At 39.2% G+C, this 27,146-nt stretch overlaps 1 protein-coding gene across 1 annotated transcript in view; it reads right to left on the bottom strand.

Moving 5' to 3' along the window:
- LOC126239558 (uncharacterized) overlaps nucleotides 1-27,146 on the bottom strand; it is a 608,509-nt gene that overhangs the window by 242,122 nt on the left and 339,241 nt on the right. The window contains exon 2 of the mRNA XM_049947868.1: nucleotides 24,410-24,531. Within this exon, the coding sequence (XP_049803825.1) occupies nucleotides 24,410-24,526 (117 nt within the window). The 5' untranslated portion in view covers nucleotides 24,527-24,531. The remainder of the gene's footprint in view (nucleotides 1-24,409; nucleotides 24,532-27,146) is intronic.

Raw genomic sequence — 27,146 nt, 5'->3', positions numbered from 1 at the left:
CAAAACATTCTGAATGAACTTCCTAATGACTCAACTTCTTTACCGCCTCTATTGATATTAAAAAATAAAGTACCAACAAATCGCATTTCTGAAATCGTTCCTTTTCCGCCTTCACGGAAACTGCGGCATTCTGAAGTTGTCAACCTGGCTCTACAAAATATTGCATCGGCGGCTGCTAGAAGAGAGAAATCAGCTAAGCGTCCTGGTCGTTTAAAAATCTTGTCAGTTGGCCAGAAGGTGTTAATTAAGTCCCACCGTTTATCTCATAAAGGAAAAGGCTTATGTCGCAAATTTTTTCTGCTTTATAACGGTCCGTATAGAGTTCGCAAAATTATTCATGATAACACTGTTGAAGTAGAAACTCTTAAATCTCGGCGCTCTAAGGGAATACATCATATATCGAACGTAAAAATTTTTGTAGAATGACATACTTTAGAGAAACTAACAGCTACGTAAACATGCGGAGAATGCAAGAGTACCGCGCTGTGTTTTGGCGGCGGCACATACTCAAAGCAACAGTCAGTCTGCGCGCCGCACAAGGCAGTCGTTGACCGCAAACAATCACTTCCTACGTCACGCGCCTACAGCTGATCGAGCGCTCAGTGCGAATGCACTGACAGACGTAAATAAATACACAGTTTAATTTCTCCGAATAAATTCTGTATAAAGCTATAAGGACTTCATAAATTATGTTATTAACGTTCAGTATTTTTCAGGATACGGTTGTATAAAGTATTTAAGACCTTCAGGTAAATTCTGTGCGTGTCCGACGTTAAGACGACTTGCTTTGGAGAAAATTTTCAGGAAGAAGGTCATTTCGAAGAAGAAAGTAATAAACAAAAAAAGGTAACGGTTAATTGAGTTTATTTTTCAGGTAACATAATTCCACTTAGGTACGTACTTCAGACGTAATTTGCTGCTTGCGATTACGTGATTCATACTTTGTGCTAATTTCATGTTCTATGAATTTACTAGTGAAGCGACGTGCTTACGCATATTAACTGATTTTGACAATGATTAATTAATGAACAGGGTTGTTATTTGTATATATTATGCATCGCTTGGCTGCTATGCTTTTTCACTGATGTCATATTTTTCTATTATGTGCCTGCTGTGCTTATTTATTTAAATTATAATTGTCACCTGATTAATTGTGCTGATGTGGTTAGATATGTAAGTTATACTTTGTGATTTATCTGCTTGCGCCTTCATGTTTACTTATTAAGATTACATATAAACATTTATTTGCTTATGCTGATATGATGCTAATGACCTGTTTATTATGATAGATAACATATTTGCTGCCTTGCTTATGGATTGCATATTTACACATTTCTGTTTTGTTGTCATAACTACTCTTCAATTTAGTATATAGAAATGCTGATATACTGTGTACAAACATAGAGACTAGGTTACACTATGGTATTAATTGTAGATTGTTCGCTTGGCAGAGCCGTGTTATAGGGATTGTGCTGCATCCACTTGTTGACATTCTGTTCTCTACTGGTATATTTACTCGCTATTGCATGTTTTGCTTACGCTCAGTGCCTTATATTTTTAAGATAAGAAAATGAACTGCTATAATTCGACGAACGACATTAGTAAAAGAAAGTCATAGAAGTCACATGAGCTGAGGTTTTATGGAAGCTGTATAAATTTATGCTAATAGGAAGGAAGCTAACGACATGACAGACCAAAACTAGGTTTAGACCATTGACAGTATTACACTGCATTTTCGTGAGCAATTGAAATAGGAAGTGACAATTGACACAAAAAATACTCCACATGTTTGCTTCTGCTATGATTCTTGAAGTGGTGTACACACTGTGAAATGTTATGATCATTCACACTCCGTAATCGTACTTAATTACTGAGAGTTATTCGAACTAAGGTCTGTTAGAGGTCATGTATGCATTTCTTTTATTTAATGATGGACAAGGAACCAAAATGTATCTTATAATTTATAATGAGTAGAAAATTTGGGTCAGATGGATTACACAGAGGTTGTGTGTGGACACTGTGTCTTCGGATTGTATGGGATGATGAATTGAAGTTGCACTAGGATTTTGTCTGTACTTGTTCGAGGAGACTGACTAGAGGAAAGAGTTGTTATGGAAGTGAAATGATATTGGTGCTGAGGTTTATATGTATCGACGTATTATTGAGGTATTGAGATTAGGTGAAGTAGATGATTATTGGAGTTTTCGTGGACAAAAGGTAAGATAAATGATATTGATGATCGACGTATTGAAAAGGTATTAGTGAAGTATTGAGATTAAGTTGATGATTATTGGAGTTTTGGTGGATAAGAGGTAAAGTAAATGAGGAGCATATTTTTTTTTTGTTGGTCCATATGGAACAAGGAGGATAAAGATGGCAGACTAGAACACTCAAGTAGAAGGAAGATTGTCTACACACACACTTTGTCAAATCACTAAGCAGTATACACTTTTTTTTGAAGAGAGGAAGTATTCGCATATCTTGGCTCTCTGACAGTTGTTCAGCAACAGTACAATTTGATCTGGCTTGGCAAACATTGGTCTAGACATGATGACTATGACGTTGACTAACTATTATTGACTGTTATACATTGCTGCCACTACTACTTGATACACATAATGAACATAAAATTTCGACAGAATTGCATTTACACAGTTAACACTATTCAATTACACAGTAGCACTAATGTGGATGAAAGATGAGTGAGTGTGTTTTGTGTGTTTTCCTTTTATAATCCCAGAGAAGTGATCCCAACCTATCTCCTAAATATTATTTCACTTGTTTGTTGTGGCTTGCACTGACACCCATAAATATTATAGGTTAACTGTTATTGTGTACTGTAATAGTTAATGTGACAATTACCTGATATCATTTGTGTGTTTATTATGATTTGTATGTTTAGTGTAAGAGCATTGATAATAATTTGTTAAAGAAATTGTATGTGCATTCAAACTATTGTTCATGACTGAACTGTCTCAGTAGTTATGGTGAATAGTATGGACTGTTACTTGCACTTTTTCTACATGATTGGTGCCACAAGGACATGTTTAATTTCTGCTGATGAACTGTGTGATCAGTGATTGTAAAAAATTATGGACTGTTACTTGTACCTTTTCTACATGATTGGTGCCACTAGGACATGTTTAATTTCTGCTTATAAACTCTGATGAACAGTGTGATCAGTGCTAGTGAATTTTATGGAACTGCTTCTGCTGAGAAATGTGACTTGTTGCTGTGTGCACCTGATCAACATTGCTGGTGCCACTAATGGACTGCTTCTACTGAAATGGTGTTACTTGTTGCTGTCTGCACCTGCTCAACATTGCTGGGTGCCACTGATGGATTGCTTCCACTGAAATGAAGTCACCTGTTGCTGTGTGCACCTGATCAACATTGCTGGTGCCACTAATGGACTGCTTCTACTGAAATGGTGTTACTTGTTGGTGTCTGCACCTGCTCAACATTGCTGGGTGCCACTGATGGATTGCTTCCACTGAAATGAAGTCACCTGTTGCTGTGTGCACCTGATCAACATTGCTGGTGCCACTAATGGACTGCTTCTACTGAAATGGTGTTACTTGTTGGTGTCTGCACCTACTCAACATTGCTGGGTGCCACTGATGGATTGCTTCTACTGAAATGAAGTCACCTGTTGCTGTGTGCACCTGATCAACATTTCTGGTGCCACTAATGGACTGCTTCTACTGAAATGGTGTTACTTGTTGGTGTCTGCACCTGCTCAACATTGCGGGTGCCACTGATGGACTGCTTCTATTGAAAAAATGTTACTTATTGGTATTTGCACCTGTTGACCATTGCTGGGTGCTACTGCTGGAACTGTCAACTGCTTATTCTTGGGCTATGGAAAGCGTTTATGTGAATATTTGTATAAACTGATTTTTTGTGTATTACTGTTTGTGGAAAGTTATGAGACTCTTACCTGCACATATTCGTCATTGCTGACGCTATTGATTGAACTGTTTAACCACATAATACTTGTATAAACTGTTATGTAAAGTCACATGTATGAAAGAATTTGTATTGCTTACTGTATTCTATATAATAGGTTATTGAAAGGTCAGTGCAAAGCCAAAATTTTATCTAGTTATATGATATTTACGTATTAATATTATCTTTTATTTTTGTCTATATTTTTTTGACGAATTTGGTGGTATTTTCACCACCAATGCTGGCAAAAATACCATCAAATTCTAGCCGTGGAGGAAGGGCATATGAAAGGTGGCTACACTGAGCCACAGCGCCAGAGATCGCTAGAGAGCATTGTTCCGCCGCCTCCACTGGCACAGTGATTATTGAGATGTCGTAGTGGGCAGTGCTTGTCCAGGACTCGTAGTAGTCAGTTCGTGTTCAGATGTGCTAGTAAGGAGTGCTTGCTGAGATGTGATACTGAAAAGTTCTTGTTGAGATGTGGTAATAGCGAGTCGGTGTGGAGATATATTGTAATTATGAGAGTGATTTTGGTCAATATATGAAGGTAACGAAACTTGATTTATTTTTCATTATTTCCATGTTTTAAATAATGCGTCATTACAGGTTCAGTCAACAAAGCATCTGGCTTGTGTTCTTGGATTAGAGTGTAATTCTGGTTTTCTTGAGTAATTATGGTATTTTTATTTCCTTTAATTAATTCAGTATAAGTGATATTTAAAATTTCTTGTGTTGTTGAAGAAGAACCGTGCCAGATGCGTACGTTGAGTCATACTTCCACACACAGAACAGTTACACTTGTGCTTTGGTTTCGTAGGTTTTATAGTTGCTGGGGACTTAATTAATTAATTGTGTTAATGAAAATTTCCATTTCATTCTTTGTTGTTGTTCTATGCAGTCAGATAGCGTAATAATAACAGTCAGGGCCAACCGTTACGAGACTTCGTAATCGGACAGACAGCTACTAAAGCAAAAAAAATTAAAATTATTTGCATTCAACTTTTATTAAGCCCCCATGCAATGTATTAACACTTATTAGTAACTCAATCCTTAAAATATCATTAGTCACAATAATCTACATCTTTTCAATGATGGCATTACGATACTTATTTCAAAAAACTTCACGTTTGCCATTAAATATATTAAATGACTACTCCAGTATAGACATATTTCCACAATGAATCCCATTTCGTCACTGCCAAAAATGTGGAACTAAGAAAATACAGTTCTTCTCTGCTAGCGACGACGAATACGTGCTGCAGCGACTTTATGAAGTTTTCGACCTCATTTCACGACCTTTTTCATTACGCTCCGCCAGGCAAACCTCAGAATCTGAGCACGACGCGGCAGCAACGATATCATACTCTCCGACATTCTCGAGCTGCTCCATATTGCGAAGAGGACCACGCTCTTAGCCACAAACAATCCAGAGCTAATAGAGAGCATCATGACTAATACAGGGATTAGTGATCACAAGGTCGTTGTAGCTAGGCTCAATACCGTTTCTTCCAAATCCACCAGAAACACACGCAAAATAATTTTATTTAAAAAAGCGGATAAAGTGTCACTAGAAGCCTTCCTAAGAGACATTCTCCATTCCTTCGGAACTGACTATGCAAATGTAGACGAGATGTGGCTCAAATTCAAAGATGTAGTAGCAACAGCAATTGAGAGAGTCATACCTCATAAATTGGTAAGAGATGGAACTGATCCCCCATGGTACACAAAACAGGTCCGAACGCTGTTGCAGAGGCAACGGAAAAAGCATGCGAAATCCCGAAGATTGGCTAAAATTTACATACGCGCGAAATTTGGCACGGACTTCAATGCGAGATGCCTTTTATAGGTTCCACAACGAAACATTGTCTCGAAATTTGGTAGAAAATCCGAAGAAATTCTGGCCGTATGTAAAGTACACAAGCGGCAAGACGCAGTCAATACCTTCGTTGCGCAGTGCCGATGGTGCTGTTACCGACGACTGTGTCGCTAAAGCGGAGTTATTGAACGCAGTTTTCCGAAATTCCTTCACCAGGGAAGACGAATGGAATATTCCAGAATTTGAAACACGAACAGCTGCTAGCATGAGTTTCTTAGAAGTAGATACCTTAGGGGTTGCGAAGCAACTCAAATCGCTTGATACGGGCAAGATTGTATACCGATTAGGTTCCTTTCAGATTACGCTGATACAATAGCTCCATACTTAGCAATCATATACTACCGCTCGCTCACCGATAGATCTGTACCTGCAGATTGGAAAATTGCGCAGGTCGCACCAGTGTTTAAGAAGGGTAGTAGGAGTAATCCATCTGACTACAGACCTATATCATTGACGTCGGTTTGCAGTCGGGTTTTGTAGGATATACTGTATTCAAACATTATGAATCACCTCGAAGGGTACGATCTATTGATACGTAATTAGCATGGTTTCAGAAAACATCGTTCTTGTGCAACGCAGCTAGCTCTTTATTCGCACGAAGTAATGGCCGCTATCGACAGGGGATCTCAAGTTGATTACGTATTTCTAGATTTCCGGAAAGCTTTTGACACCGTTTCTCACAAGCGACTTCTAATCAAGCTGCGGGCCTATGGTGTATCGTCTCAGTTGTGCGACTGGATTCGTGATTTCCTGTCAGGAAGGTCGCAGTTCGTAGTAATAGACGGCAAATCATCGAGTAAAACTGAAGTGATATCAGGTGTTCCCCAGGGAAGCGTCCTGGGACCTCTGCTGTTCCTGATCTACATAAATGACCTGGGTGACAATCTGAGCAGTTCTCTTAGGTTGTTCGCAGATGATGCTGTAATTTACCGTCTAGTAAGGTCATCCGAAGACCAGTATCAGTTGCAAAGCGATTTAGAAAAGATTGCTGTATGGTGTGGCAGGTGGCAGTTGACGCTAAATAACGAGAAGTGTGAGGTGATCCACATGAGTTCCAAAAGAAATCCGTTGGAATTCGATTACTCGATAAATAGTACAATTCTCAAGGCTGTCAATTCAACTAAGTACCCGGGTGTTAAAATTACGAACAACTTCGGTTGGAAAGACCACATAGATAATATTGTGGGGAAGGCGAGCCAAAGGTTGCGTTTCATTGGCAGGACACTTAGAAGATGCAACAAGTCCACTAAAGAGAGCTTACACTACACTCGTTCGTCCTCTGTTAGAATATTGCTGCGCGGGGTGGTATCCTTACCAGATGGGATTGACGGAGGACATCGAAAGGGTGCAAAAAAGGGCAGCTCGTTTTGTATTATCACGTAATAGGGGAGAGAGTGTGGCAGATATGATACGCGAGTTGGGATGGAAGTCATTAAAGCAAAGACGTTTTTCGTCGCGGCGAGATCTATTTACGAAATTTTAGTCACCAACTTTCTCTTCCGAATGCGAAAATATTTTGTTGAGCCCAACCTACATAGGTAGGAATGATCATCAAAATAAAATAAGAGAAATCAGAGCTCGAACAGAAAGGTTTAGGTGTTCGTTTTTCCCGCACGCTGTTGGGGAGTGGAATGGTAGAGAGATAGTATGATTGTGGTTCGATGAACCCTCTGCCAAGCACTTAAATGTGAATTACAGAGTAGTCATGTAGATGTAGATGTAGCAAAATTTCTGCTTCAGTAAAGGAAATGTACAAATAGCTCTTGATATCTAAGAAAATTGTGGAGAACTTTGTAACAATATAAAGAAACTTCTAAGTCACCCAAAATTCAAAGAAAGATTTTCATCAAATACTGTCCCTAAAAATCAATACAGACCCACAAGCATCATGTGACAAAGACAGTCTTATGTCAGTCAGAAGGAAACAAAATTACGAAGCACCTGGTAAAGACTCAATCGTTACAGAAGTCTTGAAGTAAGTTAGCTAAACATCACAAATTAAATTACATGAGTCATGCAAAATGTTTGGCAAAGAGTAAAATCCCTAGTTACTGGGTAACTTCATTGATACACCCACAAAATAAGAAGGGAGGGAGAAGTAATGTTAATATATTTCCCTTCTTCCAATGGCACATAAATATTTATCTCAATATCTGCTTGACCAAACACATTAACTCTAATCCAAAAAATGCCACATGTCGAAAAGTTTCAGATTAAATAATTCCTCTCAGAACAAATATTAGTTCTGAAACTAATTCACAGACACAAAAAATTATAATAAAAAAGTATTTCGTAAATTTGTAGACTTCAAGAAAGTTAATGGCACTGTGGTCTGTAAGTCTGTCTTCCCAATTCTAAACGCAAAAAATCTGAACCTTAAAAGCATTTCAGTAATTAGAAATCGATAAACGGTACAAAATCTAAAGCAGAGTTCAAATGAGAAGTTTTGGAATACTTTGAAATCTAAGCTGGCGTGAAACAGGATTGTGAACTCTCTGCGCTACTTGCCAGCAATGTCTAGGGAAAATTAATCAAAGAATGTCGAAAATTAAAGCTTGGTCTTGAAATCGACCAGTCAGTCAAATTAGGAGGACCTAATATTAGACTGTCTAGCTTCTGCAGACGACATGATGGTTTTATGTGAGGCTATTTAAAGAGCACAAAAGCAAGTAATTCTTAAAGAAGCAACAGAAGGAGTTGAACTCCAAATCTCATTTGAAAAAACAAAACACATCTCTATCAACAATCTGCTAATAGCACCAAATATTCACGAAACTAAAATTCAGAAAAAAAACAGGAATACCATTCATTTTATATATTGCGTTGAAACAATTCAAGTTACTGGCCTAATAAACGTTGGTTGTGAAACTTGTTACCATAAAATGAAAATTGCCTTGAGACTAAAAAAGATGTTTACAAGAACAAAAATACATCCAAAAGTACATAAAATCGAGATACTACAACACAGTCTTCAAAGAAGGATGTGTTTATGGATTCAACACTGATTTCAAACAGAAAGAGAAACATTCAGAAATATAAAAAAGGAGAACGAGAAGTAATCCGGGAAGTTTTACGTTCAAAATGCATTTGGGACACAGCATACGGAGAGCAAATAAGCAATTCAAAAGCACGCAACATTTATTCTATGAAAATTAAGGTTTAAAACTGTGAAAATATTAGCAGTATGGAGCCAACCAAATTAATCAGATAATGTGCTGAATTCTATGGAATACGCAGTAAACCTACGATTGAGACACTAAAACTGATGGCAACAATAAATGGAGCCCTGAAACATAAAACACATAAGATAAAAATCTTAGAAAATTCACACCCGGATAATGCGGCAAGGAGATTGCAACCACTTGGTGCGCGGATACAAAAAGGAACTCATTTTAATATAATGAAAGTAATATGGGCCCAAAGAAAGGTTGATAGAAAGTTGTGAAATGCTCGTTGTGTATATCTCGTAGTCCAGTAGGATCCAAACGAAAATAATTGTATTAAATCATCCTGTAGATGGAGGGAGGTGTTATAACCAGGAACAGTTAGTGGCAATATGATGCGTAGTGGTTACATATATCTGTGTGTTTGAAATGACTGTTACAGATGTTTGCTGTGACCAACGGTAATTGCAACAATGAAAGAGTTCTCCTGAGGTTTCAAAAATCATTTGAAGCAAATGGTGCGGTTGCAACATCTCCTTCATAAACAAAGTACTTTTAGTTGAGTACATTCAGTATATGTAACTGGAAATCATGAGCGCAGTAGATACACTATTATTAAGCACAGAGTAGTACGCCTTATCAGCGAGAAGACTCGGTTTGTTCGCACGCAAGAGAGACGTCTGTGGTTCCTTCACTGCAGGTGGCTAGCAGATGCTGAAGTGGGAGCTTAGCTGAAGGGGTGAGAACGAAAACCGACCAAGCCACGACATGAAAGGGATAATGATGTGAGCGCCAAGTTGCAAAGATTTATTAGTAAAAGGCAATAAACGTTAAAATTGTGTATATGAGGGGAGCTCTTTTTGTTCACTTGCCATGCCACAATAATATGCGAATATTAACAGTTCACTGTTAATGAAAACGATTGAGGTTAGTAAAAAGAAACGATCTTCAAACGTACACGACGATGTACTAACTGCAGAAACGTGTATTATAGTGTGCTTTAAACCTCTTATTAAAAGCTTTACTTTCCTTTATATATTATTCCTGAAAACGCAGTACGCTCGTAAAGTTGGGTTGTAGTAGTATCGCCGGCCGGAGTGGCCGAGGGGTTCTAGGCGCTTCAGTCTGGAACCACGCGACAGCTACGGTCGTAGGTTCGAATCCTGCCTCGGGCATGGCTGTGTGTGATGTCTTTAGGTTAGTTAGGTTTAAGTAGTTCTAGGGGACTGATGACCTCGGATGTTAAGTCCTATAGTGCTCAGAGCCATTTGAACCATTTTTTGTAGTCGTATTCTTGTTTGGTAAACACACAGGCTCGTTTGATTGCTTTTCTTTCTTTCTAGCAGTTTAAGTAGAAATTATCCATTAATTACTAGTTCATACTTCCGGAAGGTTGAGTAAGATTTAAGTTATTTTATTCAGAAAATATGTGCAGTTAGTTTGCTTACGCACAGGTCAAACTTTTGTAAAGGTGTTTACTTGTTTCTTGATATTTTAATTAACTTACTCATGCATTATCATTACTTTATCAAGAGTGAAAAGCATCTGACTTGCCACATAATTGTTTCTTCTGCGGTGTGGTGTGAAAGATTCTACATATTTTTCCCAATCGGATGGCTAGTGTGGCAAATGTAAAAGTTAACGACGGTCTTAAATGGTTTTGTAGAACACAGAGTAAGGATATGAAGTTTGTGGAACTGTAGGAGAAAACTGCTGTCCTCCAGACTGTCTCAGATAATGCTAGAAAAGATCTAGACAATCGAAGGAGGGGGAGGGGTAAAGAGAGATGTGAAGTGGCAACAGGTAATAGAATGAACAGGCATACGTGTTCTTCTGAAAGCTTTGTGGTGAATGTAAAAGGTAGGTTCGGCCTGTTGCTTCAGTTAGAAACGGATTAGCCTCAGCAGATGTAGATTTAGGCGGGTCATAACAAAGTTTCAGCGATAAACTTAAAAGTTACAATATAAAGATGTGATCAAAAAGTTGTTATTAGGCACTTAACACGCTAGAACTCTAGGCAACCTTTTATAGGATGAATTAGGATCAGAATGCGTGCCCCCCCCCCTTTTTCTTTTAAACCTAGTGTTAGTCTGGATCATTTGGCCGAAAATTTAGGATCAGTTTTGCGAAGACTTCAACAAAGGAGACGCCGTCATTTTAGTAGGTGACTGACAGAGATCCTGCTGAATACATCACAGAATGCGACGTGGGAAAGATAGTGTCAGCATCTAGACGGACTGTATCTGCTTTGAGACGTCGTCACTGACCTAATTTGTTCCGTTAGAAGACTTAATTTGTTGTTGGAGTGACTGCTTATGTTGAGTGCAGGGTCTCACATTGGTGTGGTTGCTTTTAATTCTGTATGTAAACGGCTTATGCTAAGTATGGCTTTCACCTCAACAGGAAAGAAAAGGGTAAACTGGTTGCCGACTAGCAGAAAACCTAAAGGGACGAGGGGGAAGTCTGACAACATGAATGGTAAAGTACCAGCGGTTACAGCTGTCAGAGCAGCAAATTTTTTAGTGTAGGAAGGACAGGAAGAATGACAGGTGTTAAGAGATGTTGGGGTTGAAACGGGAAACTTTGGGAAAGAATAGAAAAAGCATAATTCTAGTATATTACATCAGTACAAACACATGTTGGGTGAAACATTTTGCAGCCACCGGTAGTTTTGTTTCCAACCAATTGTCTCTCAGTCAGTCTGAAATGAAGAGTAAAATTAATGAACAAGTTATTAGTATTGATGAATTAGGCTCGTTAAACCCAGTTGACATAATCACAAGATAAGTGATTACCAGTATAAATATGTTAAGAGTTACAGGATTTAGGTTAGCATCTCAGTTCTGTAGAGCAGAAATGAAGCAGGGAGAAGTTGCAATATTCATAGCGAACTGTCATAAATTTCATAATGTCAATTTTACTTGGAGCAGCACATGGAAGCATGTGAGGCAGAAGATTTTCTTCATAAATCTGTTCATAAATCGAACTCTACTAATCTACCTAAGTGTAAAAGCAAAGAAATAGTGGTTGCTGTTGGTTTTAATGCAGATTTTCTTCAAAAATCTTCCACCAAGAAATTGTTAGTCAGTAACATTATAATTTGAAGTAATTACTACTGAAAACTTCCAAACTATGGTAGCTGATTGCTCAAGAACAGCAATCGAAAACATTTGATACGAAAGTCTAATGAACAAATACATATTACAAAACCAGTTTAGTAACAAGCCCCCTACTAAAATTTTCATCACTATCCAACTGGAAATTTATTACATGTGGTATTCCACCAGGTTCCCTCTTAGGACTCTTATTTTTTCTTAAATATATCAATAATCTTTCATTATTGCGATTACCACAAGCCATTTTTTTGTTTGGCGATGATACAAACATTGCAATAAATAGCAAATCAAGTATAGTTTTAGAGAAATTGTCAATGAGATTTTCATGGATAATATAAATGGATCGTAGACAATTCTTTGCGACTACACTTTGAAAAAACACACTAGATGTAGTTCAAACCGTTTAAGAGGTTTCAGGCTAGTATGTGTAAATTATGACGAAAAGCAGACAGAAGAGGTTGACAGCGTAAAATTCTTGGAATTACCGCTTGATAATAAGTTGAAATGGGAGTAGCACTCCACAGAATTGCTGAAGCACCTAATAAAATCTTTATCTGCAATGCAAATGTTACCATATAGTTTAGATATAAAAATAAAGAAGCTAGCTTATTTCGCTTGCTTTGTTCCATAATGTCACATGGGATCATTTTTTGGGGTAACTCATCAAGGCAATCTAAAGTTTTCCAAGTCTGTTAGTGTGTGATATGAATTATTTATGGTGTAAACTGACGAAAGTTGTACACAGATCTTGTCAACGAATGGGGGATGCTAACTATTGCTTCCCAATACATTTATTCCTTAACGAGGTTTATCTTACACACACACACACACACACACACACACACACACACACACACATATATATATATATATATATATATATATATATATATATATATATATATACATATATATATATTACTGATTATATAAAATAACGTATTACATATTCGTAAAATCTGACTTCGGCACAACTTCAGCACAGAAATGCGATCAATGTCAGATTAGATTAGTACTTGTTCCATAGATCATGAATACGACACTTCATAATGATATTGAATGTGTCAGGTTAATAAAAGGTCTCTATACAAGATATTGCATAACACAAAATACTACATGACATTTTTTGTGGAGGTTGGGGAAATTACCCACTTACTATATCCAAAACTTCATCTAATGAGTAGAAGGATTTGCCATTAAGAAATTCTTTTAATTTCCTTTTAAATGCTATATGGCTATCTGTCAGACTTTTGATGGTATTAGGTAAGTGACCAAAGACTTTTGTGGCAGCATAATTTACCCCCTTCTGAGCCCAAGCTAGATTTAACCTAGAGTAGTGAAGATCATCCTTTCTCCTAGTGTTGTAGCCATGTACACTGCTATTACTTTTGAATTCGTTCAGATTGTTAATAACAAATTTCATAAGTGAATATATATATATATATATATATATATATATATATATATATATATATATATATATATTGTGAGGCTACAGTGAAGATCTCAAGCTCTTTAAATAAGTGTCTGCAGGATGATCTTGGATGACCTCCAGCAATTATTCTGATTACACGCTTTTGTGTAAAGAAAACACCCTTTTACTCAATGATGAGTTATCCCAGAATATGATGCCATACGAAAGCAGAGAATGAAAATAGGCATGGTAAGCTAATTTACTCAGATGTATATCGCCAAAATTTGCAATGACTCTAATAGCATAAGTAACTGAACTCAAACGTTTCAGCAGATCTTCAGTGTGTTTTTCCAGTTCAACCCCTCATCAATGCATACACCTAGAAATTTTGAATATTCTACCTTAGCTACGGATTTCTGATCGAAGTCTATATTTATTAATGGTGTCATTCCGTTTACTGTGTGGAACTGTATGAAGTGTGTTTTGTCAAAGTTTAATGAGAGCCCATTTGCAGAGAACCAATTAATGATTTTCTGAAAAACATCATTTACAATTTCACCAGTTAATTATTGTCTGTTGGGTGTGACAGCTATACTTGTACCATCAGCAAAAAGTACCAGGTTTGCATCTTCGTGAATATAGAATGGCAAGTCATTAATATATATTACGAACAGCAGAGGACCCAAGACCGAACATTGCGTCACCCCATTCTAGATTGTTCCCCAGTTTGAGAAATCACCAGTTTTTTGCATATTATGTGAACTGCTCATTTCAACTTTCTGCACTCTTCCAGTTAGGTATGATTTTAACCACTTGAGCAATGTCCCACTAATACCACAGTACTTGAGCTTATCTAGAAGTATTTAATGATTTACACAATCAAAAGCCTTTGAGAGATCCCAAAAAATCCCAATGTGTGGCTTCCGGTTACTTGAGCATTTAATATTTCATTAGTGGCACTATATATAGCATTTTCCGTTGAAAAACGTTTCTGGAAACCAAACTGACATTTTGTTAAAACTTTATTTTTACAAAGGTGTGAAGCTACTCTACAAAACATTACTTTTTCAAGAATTTTGGAAAAGGCAGTCAGAAGAGAGATTGGCGGTAGTTGTTGACATCAGACGTATCCCATTTTTTATGCAGTGGTTTAACAATGGCATACTTCAGTCTGTCTGGGAAAATACCCTGCTTCAGAGAGCTATTACATATGTGACTAAGAATCCCACTTATTGCTTGGGAACAAGCTTTTATTATCCTGCTGGAAATACCATCAATTCCATGTGAGCTTTTATTCTTGAGAGAGTTTATTATCTTCCAAATTTCAGAAGGAGAAGTGGGTGGAATTTCAATTGTATCAAATGGTGTGGGTAAGGCCTCTTCCATTAACTGCCTTGCTTCTTCTAATGAACAATTAGATCCTATTTTCTCTACAACATTTAAAAAATTATTATTCAAAATGTTTTAGACTTCCGGCTTGTTGTTTGTCAAGTTTCCATTTGGTCTGATGGTAATGCCATCATCCTGTACTCTTGGTTGCCTTGTCTCCCTTGTAATAATATTCCAAATTGTTTTGAGTTTGTTATCAGAGGTATTAATCTCAGATATGAGGCACATGCTTCTGGACTTTTTAATAACCTTTCTTAATGTAGCACAGTGGTTTTTATAATATTTGGCTGTTTCTGGGTCATTATTCTTTCTTGTTGTTTGATATAGTTCCCTTTTGTGGTTACAAGATATTTTATTCCTTTAGTAAGTCAAGGTTTTTTGCATGGTTTCTTATAATTAGATTTAACAACTTTCTTGGGGAAACGGTTTTCAAAATCTCTTACAAGTGTCAATTAAGTTATATTTTAAATTAGCATCGGGTTCCTTATACATCGCATCCCAGTCTAACTTCCGAAGATTTTCTCTGAAATTTCTAATTGTTGAGTCATTAATTGAACGCACGACTTTGAAGGGTAGTTTTGAATTACTGAATGGAGCTATGTTATATACTGTAACTAGCTGAGCACCATGATCAGAAAGGCCATTCTCAACGGGCCAAGAATTTATGTTTTTAAAGTTATCTTGGTCTATAAATGTGTTATCCATCAATGTGCTGCTGTCCTTTACTACCCGAGTAGCAAAATTAATGACAGATGTCAATTGAAACAACCGATCAAGACTCGCAGGTCATTCTTCCTATTACCCTCTTTCAGCGAATCATCATTGAAGTCCCCACAAATAATAATTTGCTTTCCCATATCTGACAGATAGCTCAACATGGCATCCACGTTTTCCACGAATAAATTGAAGTTTCCTGAAGGGGACCTATATACTGTTACAAGTATAAAAGAGCCCTCCTTCAGTTTAAGTTGACAGGCACATGCTTCTATATGTTGCTCTAATGTAATTAAGTAGCCTGATTTTCTCTATGATGAAGCGTAGCCTAAGAATTATCAAACGCACTGTAATGTGTTATGCATTTACGTATTTTATGACAAGTTTGCTATGACCTCTTAAAAAGTATGTTTAAATTATCTTACTTATTCCCCGTCCTACAGCACCAGTTCATTTAAGTTCTAAGGAAGGTCATTCGCATAGCACATTTTTTGGAAAAAGGAAAGTAATATGTATTCTTTTATGATATGCTCTGCATCCTTGAGGACCTTCTCGCAGTAGATCTACGGAACAAGATGTATATCTACTCTATTCCAGTCCAAGTCTGATGCAGTTACAATATTATGAGAACCAAACAATTGTTGTGTCGGCTGTGGCCTATTGCGGTAGCGTTATTCTACGCAGTTCTAACGCTGAGTGCTAGGACCGTAGAATTCCATATCAGTGCCAGACATATTGTACGTTTAATTAATTATTGTGTAGAGAATTATCTGTTATAAGAGGAAATATACTGCTCGCATTTCATCTTTTACGGACGCGCACACATGACGAAGTTTGAATAAATACAAGTTTATACGATCAGCTTACGCCATTCGTTTGACAGTTATCCACATTTATAACAACAGTCACATGTTGGCTTATTTTTCATGGCTAGCCGGGACACAGAAAACAATAGAGCCTTCGACAAAGTGATGGACTGTCTCCATTACTGTATAACAGTGTACTGGAGAAAATCATGTGCGAATGAAACAAGTTATGTCTACCATCTCTTAAGATTGGAAGAAAAATACGACTTAAGTGTCTGGCATTTCCAGACGATTTGGCGTTTTTAGGAAACAGTATCGATGAAGAAAAATATCGAATGTAAAAACGAGAACGATTAGCGGCCAAGGTTGGGTTGCAAATTTCTTTTAAGGAAACAAAAATGATGTCTATAATTTTGGTAAACATTTTTGGAACAGTGATCAATAAAGTATTGTATTTGAACTAAAGTTCAGTTTTGATCACAACACTTGTCTGAATAACATAGGTAACCGGTTTAGGTTATATTTATATAACCATCTTCAGAGCTGTGAATTAATTTTAGAAAATACTAGAGACCAATATTAAAATAAAATGAAAAGTGTCTAATGACGACAAAACTTTCACAAGATAAAATAAAACGTATTATACCCATGGCTTCCTTGGAAGATGGTAGGTTGAGCTCTCCTCAGCTGCTACGAAGTCAACTGATGGCTATGAGTGCTGAGCGTGAGCTTATATATGCAGAGACTCTCCTACTTCCTCTCACACAACTGCCAATCAGCGTTCATAATATGACGCTATCGTCAAAGTATAAAAGTACGAAATACACTAATAGCATAAAATTGATTCATTTAAAATGTCTGATTAACAGATAGTTAGTATGTGTAAAACTTATTTATATTTTAGATAAACTCGGTAAATTACGATGTGTAATAGCTGTGCCCTCTATGGACAACCTTAATACTATTACAGTGTGAGTTAAATCAAAGATGTAAAGGTCCTTGGAGCTGTGGTATATATCGATTTTACCGAGTCGCCTACATCACAATTGCATCTTTTATGGATGTTGCAGAATCGTCTTACCTTAACTGTGGCATTCTTTATAACAGTAGGGTAGCAGCCAAGGGTATGTTCCGCATTATGTATATCTGAATAACTGATGAGACCGCTGATTAAATATTTAGAACTCATCGATCTAATAGTTTTTATAATAATCAATCTCAATTTAATAAAAATTTTATATGTTGTATGGCATATTTTTCATACATAGTTTTTGCCATGGGTATATCTAATCTTATATTTTAAAACAAAAGAGTAGGTGCATCTTCATTATAAAATTTCGTCAAAAAGGTCGTAAAAATATTTTTCGCGAAAATGTAATTGTTCATTGAGCAGCATTGATGATTTGATTTTTAAATGAGCATATATCTCGATTTCGCCTCAATGTTAGAATACTTCAGAAAGTGTAACCCTGACAATATATTACGTGCTTATACACAGTTGTCAGAAACAGTCTGGAAAGCCTATAAGGGTGTTGCAGGGTAGCTTGTGCTCAGAAATAAATGTTAACAAAGCAATTCGATACGTCGAGCTGTTTCCGAGTTAAGTACATTGATGTTACCCAATCAAGCCGTTGTGCGCGCAATTCAAGCGGCCCGTCGGATACAATATTAATGTCGGTTGTTCTCATAGCGTACGTGATAGTGCACGAGACTGCTCAGACTTTAGCTCGGGTTCGACCCTTACTACCGTCCCATGTCCGACTTCTATATCGCTTTCTTGTTCAGTTTTAGGAAACCAAATGAAGCACACGTTTGGCAACACCGTCTCTAGTGGGCCACTTGAATTTGCGCGCGCAACGACTCGAAGGGCTACCATCAATACTGATGAACTCGGAAAAGGCGGAATGTATCGATTTATTTTCTTAACAGTTATTTATCAGCACAACCTACCCTGAAACCTCTTTCCAAGCTTTTCAGACTGTCTCCGACCAACCTGTATATACTCAAATGAGTAAGATGTCGCTTCTATGTTACCTTTCATAAAATTTTCAATAATGCTGGAAACACACCTACAAACAGATAAAAAATTAAATATAAAACCTTTTTTCGGAATGACAATTAAAAGTTTATGACTATTTGTCGTAAGTAACAAGTAACTGATTGTGGTTGCCACCCATTGTGGAAGATCTAGACAGCACTTGCAGCTCACTACTAAATCACCTGTTGGGAATCCAGTAAAAGCCCTCCTTATGGCTTCAAGTTCAACTAGGGATGATGCTGGAAGCTGATTCCTTTAACAAGGTCACAAGCAATCACGTCCCCAATGCTATCTCATCTAGTTATAGCTCAACCATGAGCTCGATACGGACGGTTTGTTCTTACAGAAGCCAAATTTCATACAGCTAATTGGAACTTATCGCAAGATTTCTTTCCTCCTGCTAATATTATGCTACACGTTTTTCGTCTTTTCCTATTCCTTTCTACTCCTGTTACACCAGCGGTGGAGCAAATGTTAAATTTTCAGCCCTTTTATATTATCTTCTATTCTTTTATGTTTCTCAAGTATTCTCTCTCTTCGTGATCTCTCAGATTGTCTCGGCACGATGACACGGTTGGTTAATAGCTTTCGGGAGTTCTGCCGAGTTGTTGTTTCCACTTTACGCACCATATTTCAACGATCGATACAGACGACTTATTCAAGTGCTACCGAAACAAAGATGTCAGAAAACCTAATAGACAATGATGGAAGTTTCAAATTAAATTACTGTGAGGGTCCGGCAGTTTATTAAAATCTCACCGGCCATCACATCTACCACAGATGGAAGACGCTGAGAGAATTTGCGCTTCATGGAATATCAGTGTCGACTCTGAAAAACAAAAGAAAATCAAGGGACGTAGAGGGCGTCGGGAATCGAAATCGGCGTAAGACCAACAATAGTTGCAGTTCAAGCAGCGAGAACACACAACAGCAAAATTCTGAAGTACCTGAAGAAGATGACTATCGGTCATCGAAATATTGTGCATGAAATAAAACAGGAAAAAAAACAACTTGGCAGACGAACCGGAAGCACACTATTAACCTCTTCGTGTTTTCGTAGTGAAAATTTAAACCTATAACATATTAATTTGAAATAAGAATACATGAATGACATGTTTGATCTTTTCTCGGCAAAATTCAAAATTTCCAAGTGTCTGAGGTTGCAGCTGAGTTAATAAGGTCATTTTTCTTTCCATAACTTCTCATTTTTTCAGGAAATCTCTCAATAATCAAACCCAGTGCAATTTCCAAAATTGTAACATATAAGTGTCACATTATGTACAGGAAATCAACTGACCAAAGGGGGAGTACAGCTAGTGACCGAATTATAGTGAATTTGCTTAGTTTTTGTAGTCATTTACAATATCTTCAGGACTAAAATTACATTACAAGTATATTTGTTGGTTCCATGTCACTCAATATTCCATGTGGTTCATTGCTTAGCGGTATTTCAAAAAATAATTTTAGTTCAAAAAATGGTTCAAATGGCTCTGAGCACTATGGGACTCAACTGCTGAGGTCATTAGTCCCCTAGAACTTAGAACTAGTTAAACCTAACTAACCTAAGGACATCACAAACATCCATGCCCGAGGCAGGATTCGAACCTGCGACCGTAGCGGTCTCGCGGTTCCAGACTGCAGCGCCTTTAACCGCACGGCCACTTCGGCCGGCATAATTTTAGTTAAATGCTTTTTTTTATAGTAAACACCTTTTTGCTTAACACAGTTACACATTACATGCGCGACGTAGACCATTCTCCACATTACCACCTCTCTCCAAGAGATCTCTCACACAGCTCCTTCTCCCCATGACCCTCCAACAAGATCGACGACTTCTGTCGGCGTGTCTTTCAGTCAAAACATTTTAAAAACGTTCGTCAGTGCAAGTCGGCACGAAAAACAAATTTATCTGTAAAATAAACTTATATTTATTACGATTGATTTTTGTCAAATTAGTTTTCAATTAATCAATGTCTTTTCTTTTACAAAGGGCATTCTTAGTTGTTTTATTTATAAATTATGAGCGTTCTAATTAAATATGTTGTGTTGCAAGACAGATAGTTCATACAATTACCAAATTCTGAAATTAATTAAGAATTACAAAACGTCAGAGCTGTTCTCCAAATTTTTACAAATTATCGCGCTCAAAGGTGAATATTACTGCAGAAGTGGCTAAAACTGATAGTCACACTTATGTATGAATGAACTGGCCGGCTCCAATACCCTTGATAACGTTTTACGCTCGCTTTGAGTCGAAACAGGGAGCCACAAAATATCCTTATAAATAAAAAGAAAGACGACGTATCACGAAGGAACCATCCGAATTTGACTAAAACTGGTAGATGTGATGTACATGCACAGACAAATGTATGATTGCAATTTTAGAAGGAGTGGATTATTTATTCACGAAAACGAGCCTGAGAAATTGAGCAAGTCAATAACGCGGTGGTCACCTCTGGACTTTCTGCAGGCAGTTATTCGGCTTGGAATTGATTGACACAGCTGTTGGATGTCATCCTGAGGGATAGCATGCCACATTCCGCCCAACTAGCGCGTTAGATCGTAAAAATCTCGAGTAGTTTGAAGGTCCTTCCCACGATGCTCCAAACGTGCTCAATTGGGAAGAGCACCGGCGACCTTGCTGCCCAGGGAAGGGTTTGCCTAGCACGAAGACAAGCAGTACGAAATCACGCCGTCTGCAGGCGTGCACTTTCTTGCTGAAATGGAAGCCCAGGGCAGCTTGCATTGAAGGGCAACAAAAAAAGCCATGAATATCATCGACGCACCGCTGTGCCGCGCTTGACAACCAAAGGGGTCCTGCGATGCCAAAGTGGTCCTGGTACGAAATGAAATGGCACCCAAGACCATCACACCTGATTGTTGGGCCGCATGGCGGGGGACAGTCAGGTTTGTATCCCTCCATTGACTGGGGCGTCTGCAGACGCGTCTTCGACCTGGAATCTCACGGACTGGAGTAGAATTGTTGTCAGTCATGAATCCCGCATGGAACTGCGCCCCGAAGGCCAGCGCAGACGTGTCTGGAGACGCCTCTGAAACCAACCAGGTAGCAACCTGATAGTCGCCCGTCATACGGCCTGATAACCGGGAGTGAGATTCCATTTGTTTTCGTAGCAGGACCCCTTTGGTTGGCCTCCGTGGCACCCTTACGACACAGCGGTACGTCGACAATATTGTACGCCGCACTTTGTCGACATTGGTGGCAATTCATACTGGGTTTGCATTTCAGCAAGATAATGCCCGCCAGCAAACGGCGAGAGTTTCTACTCCTTGTCTTTGTGCTTGCCAAACTTTACGTTGGACAGAATGGTCGCCGGATCTCTCCCCAATTAAGAACGTTCCGAGCATCATGGGAAAGGCCAGTTGGACAGCGTGTGGCACAGTATCACTCAGAACAAAAATGGCTCTGAGCACTATGGGACTCAACTGCTGAGGTCATTAGTCCCCTAGAACTTAGAACTAGTTAAACCTAACTAACCTAAGGACAGCACAAACATCCATGCCCGAGGCAGGATTCGAACCTGCGACCGTAGCGGTCTTGCGGTTCCAGACTGCAGCGCCTTTAACCGCACGGCCACTTCGGCCGGCACTCAGAACATCCAACAGCTCTGTCGATCAGTGTCAAGCCGAATAACTGCTTGCAGAAAGGCCAGAGGTGGACCAAAGCGCCTTTCCCTTCAATAAATCATGCATTTTTTTGAAATTGCATCATTTGTTTGTCTGTACATGTACATCACATCTACTGACTTCCGTCCAAGTTGGATAATTCCTACATGGTGCGCGTTTTTCTTTTCTTTTTTGTCTTAGAGCGTACGTGGAGAAGGAGAAATGGCAGTGTCAACACTTTGAGAATGACATTTTCTAATAAACTGTATGCACACTGTAAATAGGCTGTTTAGGTTTTTATGTTGGTAACGCCAAGTAGCGCTCTGTATGAAAATCACTTGTTGTGCTGTGAGCAGTCTGTGGCTGGTTGGACTCATTGTTGGAATATTTGCAATTGTAGTGTTGGTCAGTTGGATGTGAACAGCGCGTAGCGTTGCGCAGTTGGAGGTGAGCCGCCAGCACTGGTGGATGTGGGGAGAGAGATGGTGGAGTTTTGAGAGAGGACGATCTCGACGTGTGTCCATCATAAAGAGTAAATTTGTAATACTGTATATCATGAACTGATATACATATGATGACTTTTGAATATTATTAAGGTAAATACATGGTTTATTCTCTCTCAAAATCTTTCATTTGCTAACTATCCCTGTCAGTAGTCAGTGCCTTCAGTAGTTAGAATCTTTTATTACCTGGCAGTATTGGCGCTCGTTGTATTGCAGTAGTTCGAGTAACGAAGATTTTTGTGAGGTAAGTGATACATGAAAGGTATAGGTTATTGTCAGTCAGGGCCATTCTTTTGTATGGATTATTGGAAGTCAGATTGCGTTGCGCCAAAAATATTATGTGTCAGTTTAGTGTTGATCAGAATAAGTTCGTTCAGTTCTGCTCAGCTGTCTGAAAATCAAATAACGTAAGGGGTTTATCAGCACAGTAATTTATTAATATTTCAAAGGGGACGTTTCAACACTATAAAATCGGTTGTTACGTATGAAGAAAAAAAGCCTTGGAACAAACATACTTCATATACTTAACACCTCCGGGCTGAAATGCCGTGGTCCATGCTTGAGACTCTCTCCTGACGTTTCGTCTTCGACTGAGGAAGGCATCCTCCGAGGACAATCGGCGAACTGCAACGAGAGCCGAGTGAGCGCCGTATATATAAGCCATCCAGAGGGCGCCGCTGTCAGTCACGTGACGTCGGCTGTGCTATGATCTCTGATATTGCCAACTTTCTCAATTTAAATTAATCGATTGCCACGCTGTTGCTGCAATGTTGACATCCATATCTTTTCCAGCTTAGTGCCTTCATCTTTTCTATTAATATTATTGCAGTGTTTGGCAGTCTCAATGGCCTCTCTGTACATTCGCGCATAATAATGCGACGTCCTTGCTATGATGGTCGTCTCACGAAACTTTATTTCATGATCACTTTCCTGAAACAAATGTTCCGCTACAGTCGATTTATCAGTATGTGCGAGGCGGCAGTTCCTTTTATGGATAAGATATGGGTGTCAACATTGCAGCAACAACGTGATAATCGATTAATTTCAATTGAGAAAGTTGGCAACATCAGATATCATAGCACAGCCGACGTCACGTGACTGACAGCGGCGCCCTCTGGATGGCTTATATATACGGCGCTCACTCGTGCTCTCGTTGCAGTTCGCCGATTGTCCTCGGAGGATGCCTTCCGCAGTCGAAGGGGATACGTCAGGCGAGAGTCTCATGTATGGACCAGAGCATTTCAGCCCAGAGGTGTTAAGTGATGACAACACCTGCCGTGAAAGCCTTCATTCTATGATCCTTCACATAGTTCATATAAACTGAGTTGAAAAGAGAGTTGTGCCAGCAAGCATATTATACTAAAATGTAGACTTTCACGACCGGAAATATCATGTCCATCAAAATTATCCGGGCTGTTACGCCGTGGTCGGTTGATGAATTTTGTCTCAATTCCCAACGTTTCGTCTCAGTCAGTAGCGAGCCACTGGGTGTGTTGGACCTTCCATCGACCTACGGACCCCCTTGAAGATGTCTCCCACAGTCGGAGACGAAACTTTGGGAATTGAGACAAAATTCATCAACCGACCACGGCATAACAGCCCGGATAATTGTAATGGACAGCAAACATATTATTAGAAAGTCTGCTAATGCGGATGGTTTCTGTAAGTCCTAAACATTTTGTAGGAATCGTTTGCAAAATGCACTGAGAAGTGAAGTAGCGGTATTTGTATTGGATGCAAACATTGTCGGTGTTAAAGAGTGCAGAGGGACCCAACAGCTGGCAGCGAGCAGGCGGGTGGAGAGGCTGCGCACTCACCTTGAGGGAGTGCGGCAGGTGCTTCTCAAGGAAGTCGAGCAGCGCGGGCAGTTCGTCGGCGGTGGCCAGTCGGAAGTTCTTGCCCTCCGGCAGCACCTCCTCCCCGATGTCTCCCATTGCTCCTGCAACAGGCGGCCGCCGACGTCACCTCACTCAACTACACACTGCATCGCGAGTGCGGCAACTGCTTTGCAGGGACAGTTTACAATTCTCAAGTATACTCCATTTTTAGGGTTCTGTGCCTCAATCTATAAAAACGGAACCCTTACAGGATCTCTTTGCTGACCGTCTGTCTGTGTGTCTGGCCGACTGTTAGGAACCCATTTTTCTAAAGAACGGATGGATGTATCAAGTGTTACGGTGCTCGCTTATTTCCAAGTCCGTATCGATCTTGGTGCTGAGTTTTCACTCAGACGGCGCTTTGGCGTTAGGTGGTTGTTTCCGTGTGTGATCGCTGGCCGGAGCTTAGCTGGAGGCGTGTGAGGAACGAAGAGGTGGCTGCCTTGGCGTGAAGACAGTTCGGCTCGGTTGGGGTTGTTTGCGTCTGGACGCCGAGTGGGGGCCTATGGGAAGACCGGACCGTGATTTTATGATTAATAGTGTGGACAGCGGCGTGGTGTGCCGTATAACTTGATTCGCAAGGGGACCAATATCTCACCTGTTGTAGTTTGTCGAGCCTGAGTTTGAAATACCTTCTATGTGCGGCGGGACGTCATTTCGTCCTCCTGTTTCTCCGTCGCTGGGATTGCTATCCTCGTTCACCGTCCCATGGATGTATATCGATGGGGTACGCTGCTCTACGTACTCTACCAGACGCTGGTGATGGAAGTGCGTCTTTCAGCGGCACGTTAGTCTGATTGCTTTGTTTGCTCTTCAAGTGCATAGTCTTCGAGTGGCACTCCTTAGAGTTTGCCTTGTGCAGTTAGATTGGAGTTTATTTTGTCTTGTGGTGCTTCCGCTTGCCGTTAACGAAGGTTAAGCTTGATTCGGTACTCCGTACGACGCTTGGCACCTCAGCAGGCGGGTCGGAGCCACCTTCGCGACTAAACGGAATCCTTTGGACTGAGAGGTCTTGTGTTTTGCATATTGTTCATAAATTGTTGTTTTGGTATTGAGTTGGCTGAGGTTTCTTATGGATTTCCCGACATTTGGTCTGTTGTCCGGCCAGGGCTAGGTCTCGTTATTTTAAAAGTCGGTCCTTGTTTTGGCTTAGTACGATTGTGGTTTACGGCCTGGTGGTTCTGGTAGTACGCCGGGTCGCTGTGGTTGTGTTGCATTTGTATGGTGCTATGTGCTCGGAGCCGTGGAGTATCATTTGTGTGAACTGCTTCACTGGGGAGTACTGATCAGGCCATTCTTGGTCCTCTTTTGTATGAAATAATTTTATTATTTTAAAGTAACATTATCACTTAAATGATTTAATTCTTGTTGCGTTAATTGCAACTTGGGTACTGAGAAATTTAGCAGTGTAATTACGCAAGATTTAATAGTGGCACATGCCCCTTTACCTGTTTCGTAATCTGTTAATTACCGAAATACCTTAAGCTCATAGTCATATTGTAAGTAGGCTGTTTAGGTTTTTTTATTGGTAACGCCACCTCTGTATGAAAATCACTGGCTGTGCTGTGTGCAGTCTGTGGCTGCTTTGCATTGTTGTAATACTCGCCATTGTAGTGTTAGGCAGCTGGCTGTGAACAGCGCATAGCGTTGCGCAGTTGGAGGTGAGCCGCCAGCAGTGGTGGATGTGGGGAGAGAGATGGCGGAGTTTTGAAATTTGTCATGAACTGCTATATTTATATATGATGATATCAAGGTAAATACATTGTTTGTTCTCTATTAATATCTTTCATTTGCTAACTATCCCTATCAGTAGTTAGTGCCTTCCATAGTTTGAATCTTTTATTTAGCTGGCAGTAGTGGCGCTCGCTGTATTGCAGTAGTGGGAGAAACGAAGATTATTGTGAGGTAAGTGATTTAGTGATTTGTGAAAGGTATAGTTTAATGTTAGTCAGGGCTATTCTTTTGTAGAGATTTTTGAAAGTCAGATTGCGTTGCGCTAAAAAAAATATTGTGTGTCAGTTTAAGGACAGTCGAGTATAAGTGTTCAAAAAAGGGGACGTTTCATATGTCGACCCTTAGCCGAGGATACCTCACTGGAATCTTCTGATTTTTTTCTTGTAGTTTGTGTAATTAGTGTAGCTTTTGTTTATTGCTAGCGCGTAATTGTAGAGAAAATCCCCTTTGTAGTTGCAGTCTTTCATTGTTGTACAGTAAAACAGTTGTGGCATGCATGTAGATTTGCACCAAGTATTTCGCAGCTGCAATTAACTAGATATTATTTTCAGTGTTATGTTAATGTGTTCTCTTACTTTTGCTCTTCAAATTGTGTTTTTCTGTGTTGTCGTGTGAAATACTGTGACAATAATGGCGTGTGAAAAACGTAATACTAGGCTCCAAAGTAAACTGAGAAATGACAGTAAAGACGAAAGCAGTGTGTTAGCGCCACCGAGTAATGAATTAACTAATGTTCAAAGTAGTAATTTGGTAATTGTGCATAGGGAAATGGAGCGGGCGGCAAACAATGGTGTAGACAGTGAAACAATTAGAGAACAGGGAAGCATTATCGATCGATCGGTCGGCGACAGCTCGCCTCAGGAATCCGAAATGACAGGAAACAATCTCGCAAATGCTGTGGATTCAGGATTTGGGTCCTCACCGTTTTCTCAAATAAGTCAAG

This window comes from Schistocerca nitens, chromosome 1 (genome assembly GCF_023898315.1).
Source record: "Schistocerca nitens isolate TAMUIC-IGC-003100 chromosome 1, iqSchNite1.1, whole genome shotgun sequence".
NCBI lineage: Eukaryota > Metazoa > Arthropoda > Insecta > Orthoptera > Acrididae > Schistocerca > Schistocerca nitens.
This window is presented reverse-complemented; position numbering and strand designations above follow the sequence as displayed.